At 62.3% G+C, this 24,869-nt stretch overlaps 2 protein-coding genes across 12 annotated transcripts; one reads left to right on the top strand and one right to left on the bottom strand.

Moving 5' to 3' along the window:
* The first annotated feature begins 73 nt into the window (after positions 1-73).
* Positions 74-19,262, top strand: LRRC56 (leucine rich repeat containing 56). 5 transcript variants are annotated; one of them, XM_042958255.1, is made up of 14 exons: positions 74-167; positions 1,941-2,013; positions 2,496-2,674; positions 6,251-6,338; positions 6,938-6,998; positions 14,340-14,436; positions 14,510-14,617; positions 15,116-15,291; positions 15,376-15,629; positions 16,016-16,192; positions 16,271-16,335; positions 16,549-16,685; positions 16,899-17,032; positions 18,415-19,262. In XM_042958255.1, the coding sequence occupies exons 3-14, from the start codon at positions 2,510-2,512 to the stop codon at positions 18,744-18,746; spliced, it is 1,794 nt and encodes a 597-aa protein (XP_042814189.1). In that variant the 5' UTR covers positions 74-167; positions 1,941-2,013; positions 2,496-2,509; the 3' UTR covers positions 18,747-19,262. The 5 variants fall into 5 exon arrangements, with proteins under 5 accessions (XP_042814189.1, XP_042814188.1, XP_042814191.1 ...); XM_042958254.1 differs by having other exon boundaries at positions 14,510-14,710; XM_042958257.1 differs by lacking the exon at positions 15,116-15,291 and having other exon boundaries at positions 15,446-15,629.
* On the bottom strand, positions 19,203-24,869 carry LMNTD2 (lamin tail domain containing 2). 7 transcript variants are annotated; one of them, XM_042958251.1, is made up of 14 exons: positions 24,254-24,869; positions 23,617-23,824; positions 23,391-23,543; positions 22,908-22,995; positions 22,664-22,777; positions 22,304-22,375; positions 22,134-22,222; positions 21,497-21,789; positions 21,164-21,242; positions 20,667-20,841; positions 20,458-20,586; positions 20,178-20,374; positions 19,591-19,843; positions 19,203-19,470 (listed from the first exon to the last, which is right to left on the bottom strand). In XM_042958251.1, the coding sequence occupies exons 2-14, from the start codon at positions 23,802-23,804 to the stop codon at positions 19,339-19,341; spliced, it is 1,962 nt and encodes a 653-aa protein (XP_042814185.1). In that variant the 5' UTR covers positions 23,805-23,824; positions 24,254-24,869; the 3' UTR covers positions 19,203-19,338. The 7 variants fall into 7 exon arrangements, with proteins under 7 accessions (XP_042814185.1, XP_042814181.1, XP_042814186.1 ...); XM_042958247.1 differs by lacking the exon at positions 24,254-24,869 and adding an exon at positions 24,104-24,120; XM_042958252.1 differs by lacking the exon at positions 24,254-24,869 and adding an exon at positions 24,104-24,120 and having other exon boundaries at positions 19,728-19,843.

The following is a 24,869-nucleotide window of genomic DNA, read 5'->3' as shown; positions in this document are numbered from 1 at the left end:
CCCGCGGCCTCATGAATATTTGAGTATTCAAATGACGCTCCGGCCCCGTTGCCATGGCGCCCAGGGCCCGCAACCCCGCCCCCGGAAGAACGACCGACCCCGAGTCGCAGCGAGCCCCCCGGCGGCGGAGGGCGCCCAGGGCGGTGGCACACAGACCAACCCCTCAGGTGAGAGCCAAACACGCCTTTGGGCCCCGGGCCGCAGGCCTCGCTGTCTCCCCCGTGCCTTGGGGCAGACAGGCCGAGGAGCAGGCCCCAGGATGAAGCAGCAAAGCCAGTGGGGAACTCAGTGGTACCCCAGGTGTCAAATCTGGTCTTCCAGGGGCCCTGCGCAAAACCAATAGCCGGGCTCCCGCTCACCGGGATAGGAGGGGCCCCAAGCCCCGCCTCTGGGGAAGATCGGGAGGCAGGGACCCAGACTCTGCTCTGGGAGTTTCTATGGTGGAGACCCACAGGGGACCAGGCCCTGCCCTCAGAGCTCCTCCCGCTGTGGTGAAGGCCTGGAGGGCGGAGGGGACCCAGAGAGCTGATGAGCCAGACCAGGGACTGGCATTAGCCTGGGCTGTGGGGACAGACAGCCCCATGGGTTTCCAACCTGGGAGGCTTGTAGGGCTCGCAGAGTGGCAGGGCAGGGGCTGGGAGTAGAGAGCCATGAACAGCACAGACAGGTTCCAGCCAGTGCACGAATGTGAGGGGACAGTGTTTACAGGCCCTGCTCCTTGGACCCTGAGACCTTTGGGCTGGACCAGACCGATGCTCTGGGCCCCGTCAGGGGTAGGACCTCTGCTCACCTGCTGTCAGGCACAGAAGGAAGGAACAGTGGGCTTGGCCCTTAAGGCTGCCAAGGGCATCCTGGGGCTGCAGCCTGACCAGCCCATGCACTCCCATCTCCACAAGGCTGGCAGGCCTGGGAGTGGGGTGGCCGGCACGTTGCCAGGAGGCACAGTGGTGGGGTCCTCCTGCCAGGCTTAGGGCTTTTCACCAGCTAGAGAAAGGCAGGCAGCAGAGGGAACTTGAGGAAAGAAATCCTGGCTGGAAACCCCATGGCCTTTGCCTCCCTGGATCCTGGGTGTTTGTGTCACTTTCCAGGTGAGGTCACTGAGGCGCACAGAGCCAGGGCTCGGCAACCCCCCCAAGGCCTCTGTCAGAGCCCAGCTGGCCACCCTCCCTGCCCTAAGCATGGCGGAGAGGATGCGTCTTGAACGTCCACAGGGGCTGATAGATAAGAACAGTGGCTGGTGACTAGCGCAGAGCCCTGTACGTTGTGGATGCAGCGGGCAAGCATCCTGCCCGCACAGAGCCCGCGTTGTCTTGGGGTAAGGTGCTCACTCCTGTTTTTGTTGTAAACTCCTGTTTACAACAGGATGCATTGTAAAACGCAGAGGACCGTAGAACGAGTCAGACTTACAAGGAGAGTAAATCCAGGAAGGAGAGGGGGGAATACAGGGGCAGGGGTCAGCGAGGCCTCAACCCGAGTTGGAGGGAGGCGGCCAGAACATCCCGGGCAGACTTCTGGCTCTACCCCAGAGACGATTCCCAGGTCCGGGGCTTGGCGGGTATCTGCATCTTTAAGGACCAGTGCCGGGCGAACCTCGTGCAGGTGGCTCAGGGACACACTGAACAACGCCTGTGGGGCCTGGGGCTGGGGGTACTCAGGAGGGACAGCATGCCAGGGAGCCCAGCCCATGAGGGACAGTCCACTGTGGCAGACCTGGGACCCCTTTTGGAAAGAGGATGCAGCCAGCCACCACCTGACTTCTTCAGCCAGTCCAGGTCCCTCATCAGGATGACTGAAAGCACCTGAGGGCCAGTCCCCACACTGGCAGCCCCATGCATCTCGGCACCTGCTCACTTCTGAGCCCTGTGACCTCCGTCCTGCCTGTCTCACATCCCCTGGGCACAGTGACCTGGCCAGGAGGCCAACCCACCTCTCTCCTGCAGGTGCCCCTTGGGGACACATACCGCCCCCTTGCCTGAATGTTTGACCCGTGGTGGAAAAAGGCAGCTGCCTCAGGTGAGGGGGCTCAGCGGGCACGGGGGGCGGGGAACGCCTGAGAGCCTAGTCCTGGGCCCCCATGCTTGGAGACCGTCGGGGGAGACGCACAGCACAGGGCCTGAGGCAATGGCTTGCTGCTGGTCACAGCTCACAGAGCAACCATGACCTGGGGCCAATGGCACCCCCCCCCCCCGGGTCCCACATCTCACAGCCTACGTAGGACCTCAGATAGGGGAGTCTAGAGCCAGTACCCCTCTTGTGGGCCCTGGAGGATGACCTTCCTAGACCCCAGTGGGGTGTGAGCTAAGGCTGAGCAGGGGACTGGAGGGAGGGGGGGTGCGCAACGAGACCCCCCAGGTGGGGGGAAACTAAATGAGTGACAGCCCCCCAGAGCCGGACAGGGGGAGCCCCACAGGGGCTGGCTGTGCAGGGGTTTAAGCCAGGCTGCAGATCTGAGGGAGAGCAAAGGCTTGGCATCGTTGCCTTCTGCCCATCCCCAGCAGGTTGGATGTGAATGGACCAGGCCTGGGACAAAGCCCACGGGCCTTGGCCGAGCACAGCCGATATCCTGGTGCGGGAGCTGAGCTGGCAAGGCCCGCACAACCCCTGCCCGAAGAGCAAGGACCCGGGCAGCCATGGCGAGCAGTTGGTAGAGGAGTACCTGTCACCTGCCCGACTGGTGAGTGCCAAGGGCTTGGGGGCTCAGGCCGCAGGGCTCCGCGTGGGGCAGCATCCCAGGGCTGGTGTCCGGCCTGCCCTCGGTCCCCAGCCCTCTAGGCTTGCCTGGCTGACAGACGTCCTCAGCCCTGCTATGTGACACAGGTGCTTGGTGACACAGATGTGCCCCAGCCATTCAGGGCCCCAAAGGGAATGAGCCGGGCAGGAATCCCACAGGTATTTGCCTAGTACCCGCTGTGTGCTGGGCTCCAGGGACCCCTCTGTGAACCGCTCCATGAACCTGAGGAGCCCCTCGTTCAAGCGGCTGTCATCCCGGCAAGAGACAGGGTGGGGAGCCGTCAAAGTGCCCGGCACACAGCAGGTGCGAACCACCGGGGATAGACAGATAAAACACAAGCTCAGTAGGGGAGCCCGGGCGACCGGGCCCAGCTGGTTAAGTGGGGGTCACTCCGGGGTCCCACCGACTGTGTCTGGGGCAGCTGCTGAAGGCTTTCTCCCACATCTGGGGCTGTCAGCCCCGCCCCTGTCCTGAGGCCCACCAGGACGGGGAGAGCCCTCGCGACTCCCGGTTCCTGCCCAGCGACCCTTCTGGGCAGCTCTGCACGTCACCCGCTGCTGGCCATGCCGAGGGGGCAGACCCCGCCAGCTGCAGGCACCGCCACACCCACCCTTGCGCGGGGTAAGAGGGCGAGAGGCTCACGGAGAGGGGTCCCTTGGAGACCCTGCCGTGACATACTCACCGACGTGCAGCAGAAGGAAACCTGGCTGCCCCAGGCCCCCACCTGCCTCCCCGGCCAACTCAGAGATCGCGGCGCGGGTGGGACTCGCCTGCCAGGCCCCTGTCCCCGCGCTCCGCACGGGCTCCTCTGTGCGTGCAGCCCTCCAGCCACCCTGCGAGCCCAAGACTTCCCAGTGCCTTGGTCCAGCACGGAGCACATCGGGACGGCCCCCCACCAGCTCCTCGACAGCCCACCCCGACAGGGCCCCAGGGGACAGAGACGGATTCACAGCTGCAGGCCACCTCCGTGCTGGCCAGCTCTGGGGTCCTGTGTCCCTTGGTGCCAGTGAGGTCTGGGTTCAGACACAGCGGGCGGGCGTGTTGGAGGGGGCCAGTGTGCACAGAGCTCGGGGTGGTGCTCCTGTCTCAGGCACGCCTAGGGCCACGGGGAGCCCGGGCTGCCCTGACACGACGGCCTGCCTCTCGGAGGGGACTCGGGCACCGGTCGACCTGGGCACAGGGCTGGAGCGTCCTCTGCTGGACAGAGCAGCTGGCTGGGAGCAGAGCAGGGGCAGGGAGGGCCAGGGAGGGCAGTGACCCTCCCCTCCCCCACGAGGACCTAGCCTCAGCACCCACCGAGCACCACACACCAGGCGCCGGGCCGGGGCCGACTGAGCGAGCCCGCCGCGAGCACCCTCAGGGCCTGGAAGTGAGCTCATGCCAGAGGCCGAGGAGACAGGACACAGGCTCTGGGCCAGGCGGCTGCAGTCCGGGTGCAGGAACCCCCCCCTCCGCCCCCCGCCCCAGCATCCGCGGAGCCACAGACACTCCCGGTGCTCAACGGAGTGTCTGTGTTTCATTTCCTTTCGTTTTGTGTTCCTTCTCGGCTGACGGTGCCCAACAGGGAGGATGTTTGCAGGGGTACGTATGGCCGCCGTGCCTTCCTCGGGTGGCCGGCGGGACACTCCCCAGGGGGCCCCGTCACACAGAAGGCTTCGTACAGCCTGGGATCCCCACAACCTCAGGCCCGGGCGGGGTGCGAACGTGCCACGAAGCTGTCTCCTCAGACCCACGTGGACGCCCACCTGAGACTGCTCCCGGGTGAATCTCGCTGACGCTCAGGCGCCCACCAGCAGTCCCCAACCCCTTGGCAGGGGGATCGCTGTATCCCGTGTGTCGTCTGTGGCCACATAACGCTGACCGTGAGCCTCCCAGACTCTGGCTCCAAAGACGGGCGTCCGTCCTGAGGCTGCTCTGCTCCCAGCCGCACCGCGGGCTCCCGCCGGGATCCAGGCTCAAGGGGCCACACGGGACCACCCTGCTCAGGGCCGACGCCGGGGGGAGCAGCGGGCGAACCCCACGTGCAAACTCGTGGGCTCCCTCTGCCAAGCCCAGCGTGGACGAGGCCACCTGCTCTGGGGTCTGTGTTGCCGCCCGCCAGGGAATGGGCGCACCGTTCTAATTCAGAGGAGTGACAGGCGTGAGCGGCGGCCTACCCACCCCCACATCCAGACCCTGCACACTCCCCGAGTCCCCACACGCCCCGTCTCAGGCGAGTCCAATGTCCGGGGAGGAAACGTTTATACCGCACACATCCGAAGAAGGGCCTGTCCACGGACTGTCTCACGAGACCCAGGCGAGCGTGAGGACCAGCGTGGCCCCCCAGCCAGCCTGCAGAGGGGGACACAACAGGCTACCTCGCCAGCCTCTCCCAGTTGAGAAGGGGGGGGGCCCTGGTCTGGTGGCACTGACCCCCACCCAACAAATGTCTGGGTGCCCTGTGCTGGGAACACGCATTGATTGGAGATCGTTCTGTCCCCGGTGTGGCTTCTGTCCATCCCGGGACCCCCTTCTCCGCCTGGCTCCTGGCTGGGGAAAGGGCCGCTGTTGCGGACGACCTCCGTGACCCCCAGTCCGGGCCGCGGCGGCCTGGTCATCAGAGGCCCACAGCCCGTGTGCTTCGCCGTACGAATGAGTCTGGCCGACGCCAGGACCGAAAGCCGTACTTGCGATCGTGTCCGGACACGGTCCTCTCTTCAGACTCTGTCACTGCGAGCCGGGGCCTCTCCTGAGAGCCCGGGGCCTCTGCAGGTGCGGTGGGTGCCGGGCAAGCTGGCTTCGTCCCTGAGACTGGCTCACTGGGTCGTCCTACCTGCAAGCCCTTCTCAGCTTTCTCTCTTGCGGATTGGAAGCGAGAGGCCATTTTATTTTTCAGACCCACGGGCTCCAAACCTCCGGGGCCCCGTCCCCTCACTCTGGACAGCCCCCTGTCAGGGGCACTAAGGGGCTCAGCTCACCCCGCCCGCAGCGTGCCGGGGCCTCTCCTCTCGACGTGACAAGCTCCTCGTGCACGTTTTCTGCCATCCAGGCTACCGCAGGAGACTGTCTCGCATGGCACAGGCGTCTGCCTTTTCAGACCCCCAACCCGGTCCCAAATCAGTCACGTTGTTTAGTCGTGTTGTCGTGCGGACTGCGGGAACCGTGCCTAGCTCCCGCGTTCTGTATGAATCCGCTATGGCTGCTGCGCTCCGTGACAAACAACACCCAGCTGCCGTGGGTGGGTCCAGGCGTGCTCGTCCGCGGGTCCGGGGGGCTGTGGTTCAGCCACGCTCCGCAGACCGGGCGCCGAGCTCCGACACGCTGGCTCTGTTCCCCGGGTCTCGTTCGGACACTGGCACCCTCAGGGCAGGCCCTTGTCTGCAGAGAGCCCCACCAGCCAAAGCCATCCGTGGCCGAGGTCAACACAGATGAGGCACGGGCATTTCTGCCCCCTGTTCCAGCCCCACAGCCAAGGGCAGAGACTGGGGAGGAGTGACCGCGGTCCAGGCCCCAGGGCTGACTCTTCGTCGATTTTTGCAGCGCGCCCTGGCCCAGGTAGATGACCTTCGACTGGTGGGCACGCTGGAGATGTGCGTCAGCACCCGTGAGAGCAGCCTGGGGAACTTCGGTGAGAGCCCCTCCCCGTCCACACCCCACCGCCGGCAAGGTCAGACTTCGTGAGGGTCCGTTCGCTGGAGGGCTCCCTGCCAGGCTTCGGTCTTTGGACCACCGCACCCCACGGGCCTGCCCTGCATCCCTCTTTCAGGGATCGGGGACTGTCTTGCAGGGTCAGTGCCCCGTTCTTGGAAGGAGTCCAGCTCAGAACCCTTTCCCTGGGGGCTTTAGGGTGCACAAGGACACTGGCTCGGGGGTTCCTGTGCTCTGGAACAGAGCCGCCAGTTGATGCAGGTTATGGTGTGGGGTGCCTGTGGCTGGATCTGGGATGTGGCTCAGGGAGAGGACCCAAGCTGTGGCGGCCCCACCACACCAATGGGGCGCCCCTCCTCCGAGTGGACTCCTGGAGTCCAGGGGCCTCTTGGCCTTCCGGACGGGCCCGTCTGCTCAGGTGTCCCCTGCCCCGTGTGAAGCACACAGCCGCGAGGTTGCCTCCAGGACTCGGAGCAGCCATCGATCAGGGGCCAAGGGGCACGGATGTCTCCGGAGGGTGCAGAGAGGTGAGTGAGGGGTAAGGCTTAGTCTCTGACCTCTCCCTCCTCTGGCCCCCAGGGGTGCACCTGCCCAACCTCAGCCAGCTGAAGCTGAACGGTAGCTGCCTGGGCTCCGTGAGGTGAGTACCTGCCCCGGGATCACGGCGGAGGGGGGGTCCCCACCGAGAGCCTCCTGGCGTCCTGCTGTCTCTGTGTCCGGGCCCTAATGCCCGCCCTCCAGCCCCACTCTGGGACGTGTGGCACGCGTCACCCACCCCCAGTTTGTTGGAGGCACCTGCTGAGAGTGACACACACCACTCAGAGCCTGTAGTCAGCTTCAGGCTGGTCACACCAGGTCTCCAAGGACCCACCATGGGGTGCCCGGAAGATGCTCCCCATCTTTGGCAAAGAGTCCCCAACAAGCAAAGGGTCTCCGGTGGGTGCCCCAATACGACCCAAGCCTTCAGGGTTTCAGGCGTCCCTGCGGCGGGGCATGTGAAACGTAATGGCACGTGAGTCATCAACTTAAGAGACAAAATTCAAAAAACTAAAGACAGATTAACGTCCTTTGTTTACGTCATTGGCTGGAAAGAGCAAAGCTGAAGCAACATCAGACTGTTTTTGGTGTCGGAGCAAAATGGGTTTTACGAAGCCAGGGCCGGCCAGCGTGAGGCAGGGGGTGCGGTCAGAATTCTGGAAAATGATCCAGACGTTTTAAATGGGCTCTCAGCACCCGGTCATGTCTAGGTGAGTCCAGAAAGGTATTTATGAAGCAACCTCCTTTGAATGCTTTCTTGATTTTCCTTATTTATACTGTTATTTATCAAATAAAGGTCAGGTGCAGCCCCAAGGGCCAGAGCAGAGAACGGGCCTCAGGGGGCACAGAGGGCACCGTGTCTGCAGTGAGGGTCTAGAAAGTGGGGTTTCAGGAACGTGCCTTGAACGTGCGGCTAAGCAGTGTTCTGACAGAGAAATCAACAAAGACAAAAAATCCTGTTTACTCCTTCCTTGTTGAGGCTTCAGATTAGCTCAGCGAATAATGAAGTGTATAAAACTCATAAACGAAAGGATGAAAACTACAGAGAAGTGGAACGTATTATAAAATTAAGAAATATGATACATCATTTGTAGCAAAACAAAATAATTCAATTCCAAGCAAACAAAAAAAAACCCAATTCCAAGAAAAATGATTAGATCATAAATTGCAAGAAAACACGTTCTGTCCCTCGATAACAACAGCGACAAGTGTAGCAAGTCTTTTAAGTTTTTTCTTCCTGAATCCTGAAACTGGGCCACATGAGGTTTGCAAATCTCCACGGGCTGAAAGTGGACAACGGTTTGTAAAAGGAAGCTATCTAATTAAGCGTGGCAATCCAGTAAATTCATGTGCGGCTTAGCTGATAACAGCCAGACTAAGGGCATTAAAATCTCAGGCCGGGGTGGGGCGCCCAGGCTCAGTCAGAGGAGCGTGCGACCCTTGTTCTGGAGTCGTGAGTTCGAGCCCCACGTTGCGCGTAGAGATTACTTAAAAAAATAAAATCTCGGGCAGTATCTTAAGGGCTGGAAAATGATTTTGACGTGGCGTCTGTCCGTTCGTCGGCGGCCGAGAGAGAATTCAGCAGCTGAAATGTCGCGGGCGTGAAGGTGGATGTTCTTGACCACACGGGCTGAGCGTGGCTTAGACTCTGCGAGGCTCCTCAGCCCGCCGGCCCCCGCTGACCTCGCCTGTGGCGGCCTTCGCTTCCGCAGAAACCCTTCGTTTTGACTCGGTCCGTCAATTCTGGCTGGTGATTTGGGTCTCATCCAGGAAGTCCGTCCACGCCCCCGAAGTCGCGGGATTATTCTGTCTCTCCTTTCGTTCACTCTTACGGTCTCTACCTGTGAGGTCGCCTTCAATGGCGGCATGAGATCGGGACCCAGTTTTAATTCCGGCCATACGGTGAGCCCCTTTTCCCGACATCGTCTCTCCAGCAACCCCCCACCTCCCTACAGACCACTCTGCCACTTATCGGGTCCTCGCGCAGATGTGGACGTGGGAGCTCTCGGCGGCGTCTGTCCGTCTGTCCTGCACCGGTGCCACGCTGCCTGTATTCCCAGGGCTGTGTGTTCACGTGTCCGTGTCCGACGGCCTCCTCGTCGCCTTCCTTTTCCCAAAACGACCGGGCTGCTCCCGAACGCTTCTCGCATTTGACCTTTACGATCTGTTTGTCCGGCGTTGCCCGCACGACTCTTTCCGAATTCTCTTTGCGACGAAGAAAGATTCACCTGCTACCTCGGGTTTATTTGTTACCCATACACGTTCACGGAGATGGATAGCTCTCCGCCCGCGTGCTCTTTTACGTTTTTAACGGAGTCTTTAAGCTTCCCCTCGGCAGGAAGTTTGTTATCAGATAGAAAGCCTTCCGCCGCAAGTCACGGGCCGCTGTATCCCCCAGCGCGCACCTGGGCCGAGCCCGTTCCAGGCCACGGAGGAGGCGGCAGTGACCGGCACGCACGGGGCCCCGAGCAGCAGAGATGTAGTCTTTCCCGGTTCGGCAGAGCAGAAGTCGAGGCGAAGGTGGACGCCTCTGGCTCCTTCTGGCGCTGCGAGGGAGGAGCCGTTTCGTTCCGCTCCGCTGGGGGGGGGGGGGGGGCGCAGCTTGCTGGCCGTCTTCGGCGCCCCTTGGCTCGTCGGCGCCTCCGCCCCGTCTCTGCCCCCACGTTCACACGGCATCCTCCCTGTGTCCCCACCTGCGTCCCCACGTCCCCTTTTCATAAGGACACCAGACGAGATTAGCGCCCACCCCGCTCCGCGGGGAGCTCGTCTTAATAATTACACGTGCTACAACGCCTTCTCCAAACAGGGTCGCATCCTGAGGTGCTGGCGGTTAGGACTTTGACTTACGTGTTGCTGGGAGGGGGGACACCCTTCATCCTGTAACGGGCAACGTGCCCTCCTGCGTCTGATAGTAAGAACAAGCAGGTTCCCAGCGTCCCTCCTGCGTTTCTCTGTGCAGAACCGCGTCCTGTCACACTCTCCGGCACCAGCCGCCAGGAACGGAATGTCATCGTGAACGGAGGCGGCGTGAGCTCAGCCAGGAGCCACCCCTCCCGTCCCCACTGCTGCTTGGGACAGGGCAGGACATCAGCCTCCCTGAGACCAGAACTAAACGCCCACATGTTTACGGGATTTTTGCAATCACGAATGGGGCTCCGTCTCTCTTGTATTTTCTGGTTGGTTACTATAAACGCAGAGAACTACGCTGATGTAGCGCAGATTTCTTTTCCATCAGTACAGCACTACCGACTTTCATACGTGGGTCTTGTCTCTGGCAACCTCGTGTCTTGATTTTCGACAGAGCAAAACTGCCAAGCTCTCCTAGAACCCCAGTAATTTGTTAATTCGGTCGGGGTTTCTGTCTTGAAGATAGAAAGACCAGCAACTTTCCCTTCTAGCCCACACGCTTCTTCGTCTCACCCCGTAGCTTCGGCGGGCCCGTCCCCCGGCACGACGTGAGATACGAGCAAAGACAGCGGCGGGCACGCTTGGTTTCTGTCTGTCTGAACGGGTGCGTGTCTCAGTTTCTCTGCGTCTGTCCACACGATCACGAAACGATACTCCTGGACCCCACCGGTGGTGGTGATCCTTCCCTGTGCATCTGCGGTAGGACTACTGGGTCACGCTGAGTTAACATCACTGTGACTTTGAATTCTATTTGCTCGGCAGTCTTCCTGTCCGTGCTCACGAGGGCCAGCCCTTCACCTGCCCTGTACTTCCCTGGCTCTGGGATCAGGGGTTGACGCCTACGTTGCCTCCCCCTTTAACTGTCCTTTTCGACCGCTCTATTTTTTAAACTTCTTGTGTACAAAACTCTTGTGGAAGATCGACATTGTCGACTCCTTGGTGGCTAATTTGAACTTACTTTTAAAACCGGTAGGGGCGTCCGGGTGGCTCTGTCGGCTGAGTGTCCGACTCTTGCTTTTGACTCCGGTCACGATCCCAGGGTCGTGGGATCCAGCCCGTCGGGATCCTGACAGCACAGAGCCTGCTTGGGTTTCTCTCTCTCTCTCTCTCTCTCCCTCTCTCCTCCCCCCTCTCTGCCCCTCCCCTGCTCTCTTTCTCTCTTCCTCTCTCAAAACAAATCGATAAACATTTTTGAATTAATTAACGAAAACCAGTCCAGGTCTGAGGACTGCGAGGGTTGGGGGATGACCGTCACCACTTAATTTCTTTAACCGAGTTTCGTATTTCCTTGCGTGCCCGCTTTATCTAGGTTTTCAAAAATGTTGGCCTATATTTTGTTTACAGTGTCTTCTGTTTTTTTGCCACTGCTGCGCTGGCTGTAATTCTTCCTCCTTTGAAACGCTGTGTATTTGTTTGCATCGTCTCCTCACCTTCGCTTCGCGGGAGGTCGTCCGGTAACTTTTGGCAGAGTCGGCTCTCGGCTCCGTTGGTTTTCTGTACAGTCTGGTTGTTACTCGTCTCGCCTCCATCTTTATTCTGTCTTCACTTCTTGTTCTTTTTGAAACGTGCTGTTGTCCTCTTTCCAGCTCCTTGAGCTAGATGCGTGGCTCTGTTGTTGCGAACCTTCTGGTTTTCTGAGGAACACACTTGAAGATGCAGCTCTGTCTTCCTGGACAGCGTTAGGCATGGTTCCACAAACTCCGCGTGCTTTGCTCTTTGTCATTAGTTCCAAATATTCGGTAATCTTCCTAGTGAATCTGAGATGAGGCAAAATCTGCTAGTTATTCCCCCGTACCCACTCTTCTGTGACAGTGGAACTCCCCGCTTTCAGCTGGGCACGTAGCCACCTAGCCCACCCCGCAGCCCGCTCTGGCCGTGCCCCTCGGGTCTGAACCACAGGTCACAAGCAGACTCTGAAAAGAAATGGAATGGAACAATAATACCATCTCAGAAATGAAGACACACTCCAAAGAGATCCTGCAGGAAACCCAGCACAACGTGCCGCGTGGAGAACAGGAACGGTCAAAACGACCACACCTGTCCGTAAATGGTGTCTGGACGGACCACAAGGATGGAGGGCAGGCGGAGGGTCTGCTGGGCACGTAACTGTAATCGCTTCAGAAGGAAACCGAAATAATGGAACAGAACAAATAGTTAAAGTTTAAAGAAAACTTGTGAGGGGCGCCTGGGTGGCTCAGTCGGTTGAGTGTCCGGCTTCAGCTCAGGTCACGATCTCACGGTTCGTGGGTTCGAGCCCCGCGTCGGGCTCTGTGCCAACAGCCTGGAGCCTGCTTTGGATTCCGTGTCTCCCTCTCTCTCTCTCATTCTCTGTCTCTCTCTCTCAAAAATAGGGGCGCCTGGGTGGCGCAGTCGGCTAAGCGTCCGACTTCAGCCAGGTCACGATCTCGCGGTCCGTGAGTTCGAGCCCCGCGTCAGGCTCTGGGCTGATGGCTCAGAGCCTGGAGCCTGTTTCCGATTCTGTGTCTCCCTCTCTCTCTGCCCCTCCCCCGTTCATGCTCTGTCTCTCTCTGTGCCAAAAATAAATAAAAAACGTTGAAAAAAAAAATTAAAAAAAAAAAATAAATAAAAGTAAAAAAAATTGTTTTAAAAAAAGAAAACTTGTGAGACACAAAAGAGGACTTTCAACCACACGTTGAAGGGAAAAATCGAAGGTGGCCAGCTAACACTGGAACACACCCTAACGAAGTTACTGGACGTGAAGATGAAATCTGGAGGCGGTCAAGGAAAAGCATCACCTCCTCCCTGAAGGTGAACCAGTCATGTGGTTTCCCTCGGGCCTCTCTACAGAAACACTCAAGGCCAGGAGATGGGGTGACGCCCACATGCCCAGTGGAAAGAAAGCAGGAACGGGAATTCCACGCCCAGCCAATGCTTCGGATTAAGTTACAGATCAAGGAAAATAGTTTGATTGGCCCCTCTCGAAGAAGTCACTAGACACAGACCTCAGCCAATTAAGAGATGATGGGAAGATACACTGGCTGCAGCGGACTGGGGGTGAACGCGGAGACCCCGTAACGGGAGCGAAGTTCACAAAGGTGGCGTGAAGGTTGGGGGGACGGCAGCCAGGTGAGGCTGTGGGTCAGACGTCATCATGGTGGGGGGAGGGGGCATGTGCACTGGAAGGTCTGAGGAAGTCACCAAGCCGTGCAGAAAAGCCATCGGATGTCACAGGGCTGGGAGGAGGACACAGGAACAGGAACAGCTAAGCAGGGAGAAGGGCAGACGCCAAGTCCCGAGGCGAGAAAACGCAGGGGTGCGCTTTCAGGAGCACAGGAGTCACGCTGCAGCGACTGGTCCCCACCCTCACCCCAGGCCCCGGCAGGGAAGCCCCCCAACGTCAAAGTCCCGGCAATGCAGCTCTTCTAAGCAGCATTTCAGGCCCTCGCCCCCAATTCGAATGCCCAAGAAGCTATTAATGGTACAACTAGAAATATTAGGGTGCCTGCAACACGACACGGAAAAGTCCCGGGGGAGACTAGGCAATAGAGGGAGGAGAGTAAAACCCCCAAACTTCAGCAGATACTGCGAGAGACACGGAAGATGTGGCTTCTTGGCATCTTCAAAACAAGAATAGCATGCTACGAAAAAAGAGCAGAGGACAATGAGGGGCACTTAAGAGTCAGACATGGCGGCCAACATAAAAACGTCAGCAGCAATGTTGGAAAATGAGCAAATCTCCCAGAAAGCAGAAGACAAGGCAGAGAGATGGAAACGGGAGAGAAGATAAGAAAACGAGGGTCATCCTCAGACAACCGAGGAAGGACTGGTAGAGCTCCAGATGTGAGAACGGGGAACACGGAGAGAGAAATACAAAAGAAATGCCATCAAGAACCTCCCCGAACCCGATGAAAGGATACACCCTGTCAGGGGGCACCCAGGAATGAAGGTCCCCTGCAGGCAGCAGTGGGCCCAGAGAGCCCCAGCGTTGTTCTAAGATGAGGCAGCACCGGCCTGCCCATCTGCAGGGGAGTGGCGGCAGAGGGAGGGCGATGGGCCAAGACAAGGCTTGGGCAGGGGACGGCCCGGGGCAGGGGTGGGGGAGGTCTTGCAGGCACAGCTGGCTGGCAGAGGGGGTGTGACTTGGGGCAGCCAGCCACAAGCACGGCCCAGAAAGGGAGTGGGGCTGATCCCAGCGGGGCAGGGCCGCCTTGCCCAACCCTCCCTCCCCGCTGCACCAGATGGTGGGTGGGTGCGGCTCAGCCAAATAACCCCACCGCCAGACCCAGCCCTGGGCGGGGGGGGGGGGGGGGGGGGGGCAGGAGGAAGTGGCTTCTGCCGGTGCCCAGACCCGGGAGGCTGCAGCAAGGAGGGAAGGCAGGGAGGCAGGGGGCTCCGGGGCCCTTTCCTCAGCCTGGAGGCTGCCACGCACCGGCCACAGGTCATGGGCAGCCCTGCACCTGGAGAGAGCCAGATGCGGGTGGTGGATGGGCTCACGGCATAGCACAGGGCCTTCGTGGACGCACACGTGGCCCTCCAGCCCAGGACGGCGCTGACCAGCCGACCCTGCCCTCCACAGAGACCTGGGCACCTCCCTGGGCCGCTTGCGGGTGCTGTGGCTGGCCCGCTGCGGCCTGACCGACCTGGATGGCATTGGCTGCTTCCCGGCCCTGAAGGTGGGTCTGTGGTGCCCCGGGGCTGGGGAGAGGGTGCCGGCCAAGCCCTGGCTGAGGCCCCCTGCTGTCCCAGGAGCTCTACGTCTCCTACAACAACATCTCAGACCTGAGCCCGCTGTGCCTGCTGGAGCAGCTGGAGGTCCTGGACCTGGAGGGTAACAGTGTGGAGGTCCTGGAGCAGGTGCGTTACCTGCAGCTGTGCCCGAGGCTGGCCACGCTCACCCTGGAGGGCAACCTGGTGTGCCTGCGGCCAGGGCCCAGCCCCTCCAACGAGGTGCGTCCGGTGGGCGCCCGGGGAAGCACGGGCCCGGGATGGGGAGACACTCTTGGCCCTCCCACGGCCCCAGGGGCCTCTCCGCCCACCTGGACGCCGGTCATGTCTAGGCAGGGCGGCGGGATCGTCCCCGGGCGCGTCCCCCAGGCACAGTCCCCCTGCGCCCTGTGACTCGTTCACCGGGAACTCATTCTCTGGTATCGCCGGAGACCTTCTAGGCCAGGACCGGACCCCACGGGGCCACGCGCACACAGGCCCCCAGCCCACGCACAGACCCCCGTGAGGCCCACGCACACACCACATGGAACCACGCGTGTCTGGTACGGTCTGCACATGGAATCACACACGCACACTCACACACAGCCCCGTGCACGCCCGGTCCAGAGCCCCCGTCATCTCCCGCAGGACTGTGCACACCCCACACGGCTGCCCACACCCCCGCACTGCCCGTGCCCAGAGCGCACTCTTCCTGCCCTGCTAGCCTCCACGGGGTGGTGGTGCCCAGCTAGGCCACAGCTCTGGGCTCAGGGGAGCTCCACAGGCCAGAGGACACCACTGGACCTTGGCTGTGAGCCTAGAGGGTGAGTTCACGTGCCGGGGGCGGGGGGAGCCCAGGGTCCCCGCAGTCCCTGGTGGCCAAGAGTGACCCAGGCCGGCACCCACAGGAAGGTCTGGAGGAATCGGCCACGGGAGGGGCCCGCTAGACCCAGGCCCGCCGTGCCCTCCGTCCTGCAGGTGCCCCCCGGCTACAACTATCGGGCAGAGGTGAGGAAGCTCGTCCCACAGCTGCGGGTCCTGGATGAGGTGCCAGCCACACACACGGCCGTGCCGGCCCCTCGGGAGCTGCACCAGGACTGGCTCATGGTGAAGGAGGCCATCAAGGAGGGCAGTGTCTCCGAAGGCCTGTTCCCCGGGCTGGGTATGGCGGCCACTCCCCTGCCCTCTGGCAAGGGCTGCCCTGCCCCGCCTGGAGACCTTACCGGCTGGAGCCCCAGAAGATGCCCCCCACCCCCGCCGCCCCCAGGAAGAGAGCTCTGCACCCCCCCAGCACTCCCCCAGGCCTTTCAGAGATGAGCAGCCATATTTCACATCCCTTGTCAGCCTTGACTTTCTGTCCCCAGAGCCCCGCATACCTGCCCCCAGGCCAGGATAACCTCCCTGTGAGCAGAGCAGCGCCTGGTGGGGTGTGGGCCTGCAGACACACAGACACATGTTAGGGGGCGGGGGTCCCTGGCCTGTGGACAGTGTCACGGGCTGGCCGGCTGGCGTGTGCTTCCGTGACCTCTGACTCTGACCCTTGGGTAGATCATCCCCACGGAGCCCCCATCCGGACACTCGGCTCCCAGCTCTCCTTGCCTGAGACCCAGCCACGGGCCCCCAGGCCACGGCCCCTCTCCCTACTGGTCACTGGGGGTCCCCTGCCGGGAGGCCTGCTTCTCAAGGACCCAGCTCCACAGGACGACACCAGTAACCTCACCCACGGTAACTACCCACCTCTGCACAAAGCTGACCCCGCAGCCCCTCAGCCCCAGAACAGACCCAGCCACCCCTCTTCTTCAGGTGCTAGCCGAGTCCTCTGCGGAAACCCCACCAAAGGCCTGCGGGAGCGTCGACACCAGTGCCAGGTGTGGCTTGTCACCCCCAAGTGGGTCACAACTGCAGTGCTACCACAGGGGACCCGTGTGCTGGCCTGGCAATGCCCTGGCCTACAGTCACTGCTGGCCAGAGGTCCCAGCCTCCCCAACACCCTGGACAGCCAGATGAGTCCTGCCTTCAGGGTGCCCCCCACCTAGCCCCCTTGAAGGCTGTGCCCCCAAACCAGCCCCTTCTCTCCTCAGGCCTGGACACCCCCGGAGCAGCTGGCCCCACAGGAGGACCTGGCTGCCAGTGCCTCCACCCCAGGGCCTGACCCTGCAGACAGCAGTGACCTCCTGGCCTTGGCTAGGCTCCAGGCCCAGAGGGAGCTGCGCCTTCGGTGGGTGCCCCTCCCCCTCCCAGCCCCCAGCCCTACCACTGCATGTCCTGGTTTGGTGGGAGGTCATGGCGGGGGGGGGGGGGTGGGGGCTGCCTAGGTACCCCGGATGGCTGGGGCAGCTGGCCGTGGGAGCCTGAGGCTGGGGGACCACCCCAGAGCACATTCGTTTGGGAACGGCCCTAAGGGCAGGGCTGCACCCCCTCCCCCCTCTAGTCCCCTCCCCAGTAGGTACCTGGAGTCCCAGCAGGAAGGTGCCACAGCCCCCTGGGGCCCACGGGGGGCGCCCGAAGAACAAGAGGACAAATCTAAGCCCAGGACTCCCTCTGGCCCCCAATGTCTGGTCCCAGGTACTGAGAGTGACCCCACTCACTGCCCCAGACCAGCATTCATCGGCTTGGGTCCCCTTCCTCAGCTGGACTCTGAGAGGGGCTGTAACGGGGAGGGCCTCTCCTGATGGTGGGGACTTAGAGTCAAGGGTTCTAATCCCAAGTCCTCCTCCCCTAAGCGCTCGGGATAATAATGCCCCAAGGGCTGGACAAAAGGGGGTATGAGCAGGGGCTCTGGACTGAAAGAGAGGGCAGGGTGGCAATGAGTGGCCAGGACAGTCCCACTGGGCAGGGAGGAGGGCACAGGCCAAAGGAGGGGAGAGGCCGCCAAATGGGCCAGGGGACTGAGGTGGGGAGGGTGCTGCCCTTACCCTGCACACAGGGCCTGTGCTGGGCCCAGGACGCGAGTGTCCTGCATGGAACAAACATGGGGGGGGGGCGCTGTAGAGACCCTCACGCAGCAGGGCCCAGGGAGGCTTCCTGGAGGAAGGGTCTGAACTGACGCGCGTAGAACTGAGGGGGCAAGCCTGGGAAGGGGGCATTGTAAGCAGGGGCAGCAAGGCGCTTTTTTTAGATTTGATTTTTTATTTTTTAAAATTTACATCCAAATTAGTTAGCATATAGTGCAACAATGATTCCTTAGTGCCCCTCCCCCATTTAGCCCATCCCCCCTCCCACAACCCCTCCGGTAACCCTCTGTTCTCCATATTTAAGAGTCTCTTCTGTTTGGTCCCCCTCCCTGTTTTTATATTATTTTTGTTTCCCTTCATAGGCCATAGGCTTAAAGGTTGGCTGAATGACCCTCCTGCGGGTTGGGGAGTCAAAAGGGCCAGGATGGAAGAGGGACAGGACAGGCAAAGCCTGTGCCCTTCCTTGCATGGGCTTGTGCCTGGGCTGTTGGGGGTGGGGGTGGGGGGCAGACAGAGGACAGGCAGGGCAGCCAGCGGGAGTGGTAACAGACAGTGGGGACCCAGGGACAGAAGGGTACCAGGGCCTCCCACTCCAGGCCAGGTCCAGGGAAGCACTCAGTGGTCACGGCCACACCTCCCAGTCTGCCCTGAGGGGGGTGCCAGGGCCTCGCTCTATAGCGGAGTGTTAGGAACTGGCCCAGGGCCACTCTTGGTGCTGCGACTCAGTGACCCAAAGCCAGAGCTCAGACTTTGTGGCCTCTGCATGCCCAGAAGTGGGTGTGGCCCCAGCAACGGTCGGAAGTCACAAGGCCACAGAGCCACAGCCTCCCAGGGGAGCACAGGAAGTGGAGAAGAGGGGTGCCGCTGTGAGGGGGTGAAGGGCTGGGGGAGGGGTCCCAGGGGACACTGCCACCTTGCTGTGGTGGCCCTCGCCCCATCTACTGATCCCTGTGGGGACGCTTGTCTGACAAGCTCTCTTTCCTTGTTTTCCAGAGTCTTCTAGGACCTCAGGCTGTAACCTGATCCCCTCTCCCCCTAAGTTCCCCTTGCCATCTGATTCCAGCAACACCTTCTGGGGGTCCACAGACCTGCAGTTCAGGAGGCGTAGGCTCAGAGCCCTAGGCAGCTTGAGGCCTGGCCCGGGTCAGGGACTAGCTGCGGTGACAGCTCTAAGAGGCCTGGAGGTGGCCTCGGGGCCGAACCCTCGAGCCCAAGGATGTCCCAGCCCAAAGCCAGCCCCGGATCCAGCAGCCAGACCTCCCCGGCCTCCGGTGCGTGCAGCACCTGAACCCTATCACCCCAGCCCAATCCCACCCCTAGTGTAACCCCCCACCCGCTGCCAAGCTGGCCTGGACTGCGGGCCAAGGAGCCCCAGTGTGGTCGTGGGAGCCCCATGTGAACTCTGGCCTCATGGAACCCAGAGCATCTTGGAGAGTGTGTTGGGGGCGGGAAATAGGCTTGACATAAGAGGGACCCTTCTTGGTGGAGGGGAGTAGGGGGGTTGGGACTGCCAGGGGTGGACACAAGGAAGAGCCCGGGATAGGAGAGCCCAGTTCCCCACCGCTGGCCCCGCTGCCCACTCCTTCCATGGGGCCCGGCCTTCCCAGGAGGAGTGGTCAGAGCGGCGAACCCGGAGGACACAGGCTGGGCCCAGGCTGAGGTGGCCGGAGTGCAGCCAGGCCCCCCTCGCCCCCCCGACCCTGGGGGATTTGTGCGGGTCCTCGCCCACGCAGGGACAGGGCACCCCAAAACCAAGCGAATCCGCTTTAAGGACTCTCAGGTGCACACGAATGCGGTTTACTTCGTAGGCGACGTTGGTTCAATAAATTGTGCAGCTGGCACTGCTGGTCTCCCGCGACTTTCTCCCAGCGCGGCCCATCGGCCTTGGGCGCCCACGCCCGCGCTGCCCTCCACCTTCTACACCCGAGCGCCCGGGTCCGCGGTGACCGGCGGGCAGGGGAGGAAGCGGAAGCCGTATCTGCTCTCAGCCGTGCTCTGCACTGACAGCGCTACCATCGGGCAGCCCCGGTCCACGATCCTCCTGCACACCTGGGGGGGGCGGGGCCTGAGCGGCGCGGGGGCGGGGCCTGGAGGGGAGGGGCGGGGCCGGGAGGGGGACCCCGCGGGAGCTCGGGTATCCCGCCACAGCCCGCACGCGCGCGAGCTCACCCGGACCCTGTGCTCCTTCCTAGCCCCGCAGTGCTCCAGGCACAGCCCGGCCTCTGCGAGGGACAGCGACGGGATGGGGTCGGCCGGACTCCCACTCCCCGCCGGTCCGCCCGCCCTCCGCGTCCCCCTGCGCTCACCGGGCAAGGCGGGCAGGAGCTCGGGCGTGCGGGTCTCGGCGGCCTCGGGCCGCGCCGGCACCTCCCGCGGGCGGAAGAGCTTGCTGGTGCTCAGCCGCGGCAAGAGGCCCCGCGTCCTGGTGGGGCAGGAGGGTCGTGAGGTCTGGAGCCCGCCCGCGGGAAGGGCAGTCCTGGAGGGGAAGGGGCCCGGGGAGAAGGGAGCCAGGAGCTGGTCCTGCAGGGCACGCCGCGTGGGAGCGCTCTTGAATTACTGGGGGGGGGGGGCGGCGGCGAGGACGGAACCCGGGGAGGTGGGTGGTGGTCCTGCACGGGAACCCGTCTGGAGAGCGGCCTCAGAGGGGATTGGACCTGAGGCAAGGGAATGGTCCCTTAGCAGGGAGTCTGGGGGGACGGTTTTTGCGGGGGTGGGTCCTGGGAGGCAGAGGAGACCCAGGGACCCGCGGTGCCCACCCGGGCCTCCGGCGTCTGGCTCCGGCCTCCCGCACCCTGCCCGCGCGCGAGTGTTGAGGCCCGCGACTCTGCTCCCCGGGGTCGGCCCCAAGCCCGTCCTCTGAGAGCGGGAAGCGGTCTACGGAGAGGTCGGTGTTGTCAGCGAAGATCCTCGAGACCGGGGTCACGCAGTGGGGGGCCCGGTGCTCGCTCAGGACCTGCGGGGCCGGCCGGGAGGGGCGCAGCGGTCACCCCCAGCCCGCGGGGCTCTCCGCCCACCCCATCCCGGTCTGAGACGCACCCTGACCTCGCCCTTGGGGTTCAGGAGGAGAGTCACGCATCCCCGGCCGGAATGGAAGTGGACAGGCTCTTGGCCCAAGGACGACGGCGGCCGCTTCTTGGTGCCGCCGGGGCCCTCGCCCCAGACCTGCTGGACAGCGCGGGGCGGCGGGTGAGGGGCGGTGGGGGCCGGAGCAGAGGCCACGAGGGCTCGCGGGGAGCGGGGCGCACCGTAACGTGGTGCCGTGGAGCCAGCAGCGTGCCGGGCGGGAAGCGGTACATGCACACCGGGAAGCCGTACAGGAGCTGCCGCAGCGTGAGGCCGCCCAGGTCGGCGGTCTCCTCCAGCGACTGGTTGAGGACGCGCACGAACCTCTCCTTGCGGCTCACGGCCACGATCTTCAGGCTGGAGTTAATGGGGCTCGGCGGGTGAGCAGGGAGGGTAGAGGCACCGCAGAGAGGCTGGGGCACCCCTCCACCGCGGTCCTGCTAGGAGACCCACCCCTGCTGGGATTCCCCCCCCCCCCACCCCGTGTCACCCCCCTCCCCTCCCACGGAGGCGGCGCCTGGGATGCCGGTGCTCTGAGTCTGCACAGGACTCCCCTGTCAGGACCGTCTTACCAGGTGGGTCCCAGGGGGGGTTCCAGGGATCCAGGGAGAGACCCGTCGGAAAGAGGACCTCCATATGGAGCATCCTCTGGGGACATCGAACGTGAGGCCAGACTAACCTGCAGTACCCTGAGGCCGCACGTGGGAGAGGAACAGCTCCAGGGGTCAGATCCACAGCAGGAGGGATGGCCCTGGGGGCTGAGGGAAGCAGAGGGACAGCTCAAAGTACTGGGGAGAGTGGGAGGGAGCGAGCCGGAGCGCAGAGGAGGCAGCGTCTCACCCAAGGCCACCCCAGCCCCTGGGGATGAGGCAGGAGAGGCCCCCAGCGGCCTTGCGCTGAGCTGTTGGGGAGACCGAGCTGCTGGAGACGGCTGTTTAGGGTTTGGGGCGGAGATCCCAGCCTCACGGTGGGGGGGAGGGAGGAGCCACCGGGGAGACCCGCTGTACCCCACCTTCAGGCAGTGCCTGCATTTCCCTGCCGAGGCTGCTCCGGTGTGGCTCTGTCAACTCAGAACTGCGGCCTGCAGCGGAGGGTGGCTGTCCCGTCACCTTCTGCACGCGATGAGGCTCAGCCAGCCAGCCACTGCCGGGGTCGGAGTCTGTGCCCCCTGAGCTGCTGGTGCCCACAGAGGGCAGGGAACACCACTCGACACTCTTGAGATGCTGTTCCACACGCTCTCTATGCAGCTCCGAGCCCCACTGGCCAGGCACTGGGGCCGGTGGGGATGGCAAGGCCCGGGGGTGCCTGTGGGCCACAGTCTGCTGACCTGCTTGCTGCCTGCTGGCTCTGGCTTCTGAACTCCAGCCCTGCCCCCATCTAACCTCCCCAAGGTGGGCGGGGCACCCTGAGTTGCGGTTCCCGTCCCTGGGACCCAGCCTGGGAGCAAGGCTCATAGATGGACTGTGATGGCTCAGGAGCCCTTTCCCTTCAACCTTCACCTCCTCCTGTAGATCAGAGAATTGACCTTGGGAGGTGTCAGCGGCTCGTCCAGGGACACTAAGGGGAGATCTTGGACTCTGGTGCACACAGGCCGAGGCACGCCCTCTCCTCCCTCCACCCCCACAGGAGTCCCTGACCAGCACGGTTACTTTTGATCTGAGTTGGACTTGATGTTGGCGAGGAGGTTGGGATACCGATGGGCAATGCTGTTCCAGTCTACGTCCTCCAGCCGGAAACCCTGGCCAGGAAGCAACAGGAACGTGGCTCTCCCCTCCCACGGGCCCACCGAGCCATGAAAGCACACGGGGGCCTTGCTTACCTCTCCAGTAGAGGGGACCTGGTCATTCTCAGAGAGGTCACTGGAGTCCATCAGAGTTTCTGCAGTTACCACCTGCAGAAGGGGAGTGGAAGCCAGTGGGCAGGAGCTGGGGAACGAGCCTCTCCCCTTGGACCCTCACCCGCACCCGAGGCACACATTTGCTGTGCATCAGGTGGGCGGAACCAGGGGGTTCCTCCCTGCCCTAGACCACGGTCCTGGGGGGACAGGCTTCCCAGGCAGGCCAGGGCCCCCCAGCGGAAGCGCCAGCCTGGAAGGGACACCCTGGCTCTCCAAGGGAAGTCCAAGGAGGGCTGGGGAGGGGGACGTGGGAGGCAGGAGGGTGGGCCGAATGGGGCTTACCTCCACACTGCCGGTGGAAGATCGCAGCACGCGACCCACCCAGGAGGAGCGGGCCAGCTGCAGGAGGCGGGACCTCTGGAACGCCTGCAGCTCAGTCTCCAGCTGGGACTTCTCCTGCTCCGGGAGGGTGCGTGGGTGGGACAGGGCCTTCTCCCCACCCCCGGGGGGCCAACCCCTACCTGGCCCCTGATCCTCACCCCAGCCTGGGTCCCCGGACCAAATCCTGATCCCACCTGCCCCTCACCAGTTGGGCCTGTTCCTTCTGCCCTTTCAACTCCAGAGTCAGCTTCTGGATCTGGTTCTGCAGGAGCTTCTCCTGACTGTGCGAGCAACTGGGGGAGGGGCCATCTCAGCAGCCCCCACCTCGAGGCCAGTAGCCAAGGCAGGGAGGCGGAGGGGCTCCTCTTCACTGACAGTGGAGGCCTAAGGGCACAGAGTTCCACCGGGCCGGGCCAGGTTGGGTTCTGAGAGGTGTGGGTCATAGGTCGCGTCTAGGTTCAGCGGCCATCGACATGTCTAGAGTCAGGGTCTGGGCAGGTTTACAGCATATTCACTCTTTCGGGGTTAGGTCGGGGGGTCAGAGTCAGGTAAGGATAAGGGCTAGAGGCGAAAGGCAGGGTAATTATCAGGTGGGAGCCCCAGTGGTTGGGGATGAGGTCAGACAAAAACCATTTCAGGCCAGGACAGAGGCTGGGTTGGGCTGAAGGACTGGCACTTTGCTGCTCACCTCTCGGGTGGCAGTCCGGCCACCTCGTACAGGATGTGGCAGTGCCGGGCATTCTGGCGGTTCTGGATGGTCCACCGCAGAGCCTGGATCTCCAGTTCCCGCTGACCCCACAGCAGCCGCAGGGTGCGGGGGTCCAAGGACTCAGGGGCCAACCTGCGATGCCAGCACCCTTGCCACTTGATCAGGCCCTGCCCTCCAGCCGACCACCCCTCCCTCGCTTCCTTACTGCAGGTTGACGGGGAAGACCACGGGCGTGGAGCTGGGCTTGGTGTCCTTCAGGCATGCAGGAGCCACTGGGTCTTTGGGTGTGCCAGCTGGAGGCTCCAGGTGGTCACTGACCGGCTCTTGGTCCGCCAGGGATAAGGCAGCCTGTTTCTCAGCTTTTTCAGCCTCTTGGCAAGGCTCAGGGGCCATTCTCGATGTTCCTGGGGGAGCTGAGATGGGTAGTGTGGCTGTCACCCTTGTGTCCCATGGGTAGGTACCACGTGGGGCTCTTCTTTCGTGGCCACAAGTGTGTGCCTGTGTCTGACAGCCCTAGACAGCATCACTCCAAAAATGCCCTTGTGTGAGTGCGCGCGTGCGTGTGCATGCGCACGTGCACGCCCCCAGGACACCAGATTGCTGGCCACATGTGTGTCTATATCTGTGTGTTTCTGACCAGGACAAGGCAGCAGATAACTGTCCCCCACCCCCTTCCCCAAGCAACATGTCACCAGGATGTTTGCACATTTCCTGTTGTCTCTCTGTCACCCTCGCCCTCTACGACCTGAGGTCCTGCCCTCAGCCTAAGGCAAAGGTCCCCAGAGGTGTTAATCCTTCGCCCGTGATGCCCCCAGACCCAGGGCCTTACCCCCAACACTCACCTGAGGCCTGAAACCCAAGCAGGCCTAGGGAAAGAAAGGCTTTACAGTGTTCCCATGGATACCAGCACCAAAAGGGGAGGGGCTGTTTGTTACCAGCAGCTTCCAGGGAGACCCCAGACCAGGACCCTGAGTGAGTCCTGGACCCACCTCCAGATCCTGCCTGAAGGAGAAGTGGTAAGAGGCTGGGTTGTTGGCCAGTGAACCTCAGGAGGCCCAGGGAACCACAGAGCGACCAGCCAGGCCTGCCGTGACCACACAGTCCACCACCCCCAGCCTGACTGCCTGACTGTGGCACTTGGTGGGTATCGGGGGCATTGCTGCCCTGTATGTGGGGGCTTACTGAACTCTAACCGGCAGTGAGGCCCTCCTGAGTGTTTCCCACAGCTTCTTTGTCCTCAGAGGCTGATGCCCACCTACCTGACCCCCAAGCAAGAAGCCCCCCCTGCCCCCGTCCATCTCTACCACCTGGGTCACCTCAGGGAGCCCCGGGGACCCTCTCATAACCACGATAACTGTTCCCTCTGCCCCACACCAAAAATGAAGCACCAGATCTGACACACAAACTGATGCTCTCCAGCCTTCACCCCGACCCCTTTCTAGCTTTTTCTTTCTTTTC

This window comes from Panthera tigris, chromosome D1, assembly GCF_018350195.1.
Source record: "Panthera tigris isolate Pti1 chromosome D1, P.tigris_Pti1_mat1.1, whole genome shotgun sequence".
Lineage (NCBI taxonomy): Eukaryota > Metazoa > Chordata > Mammalia > Carnivora > Felidae > Panthera > Panthera tigris.
Note: the sequence above shows the minus strand (reverse complement) of the source record. Positions and strands in the feature narration are given on the sequence as shown.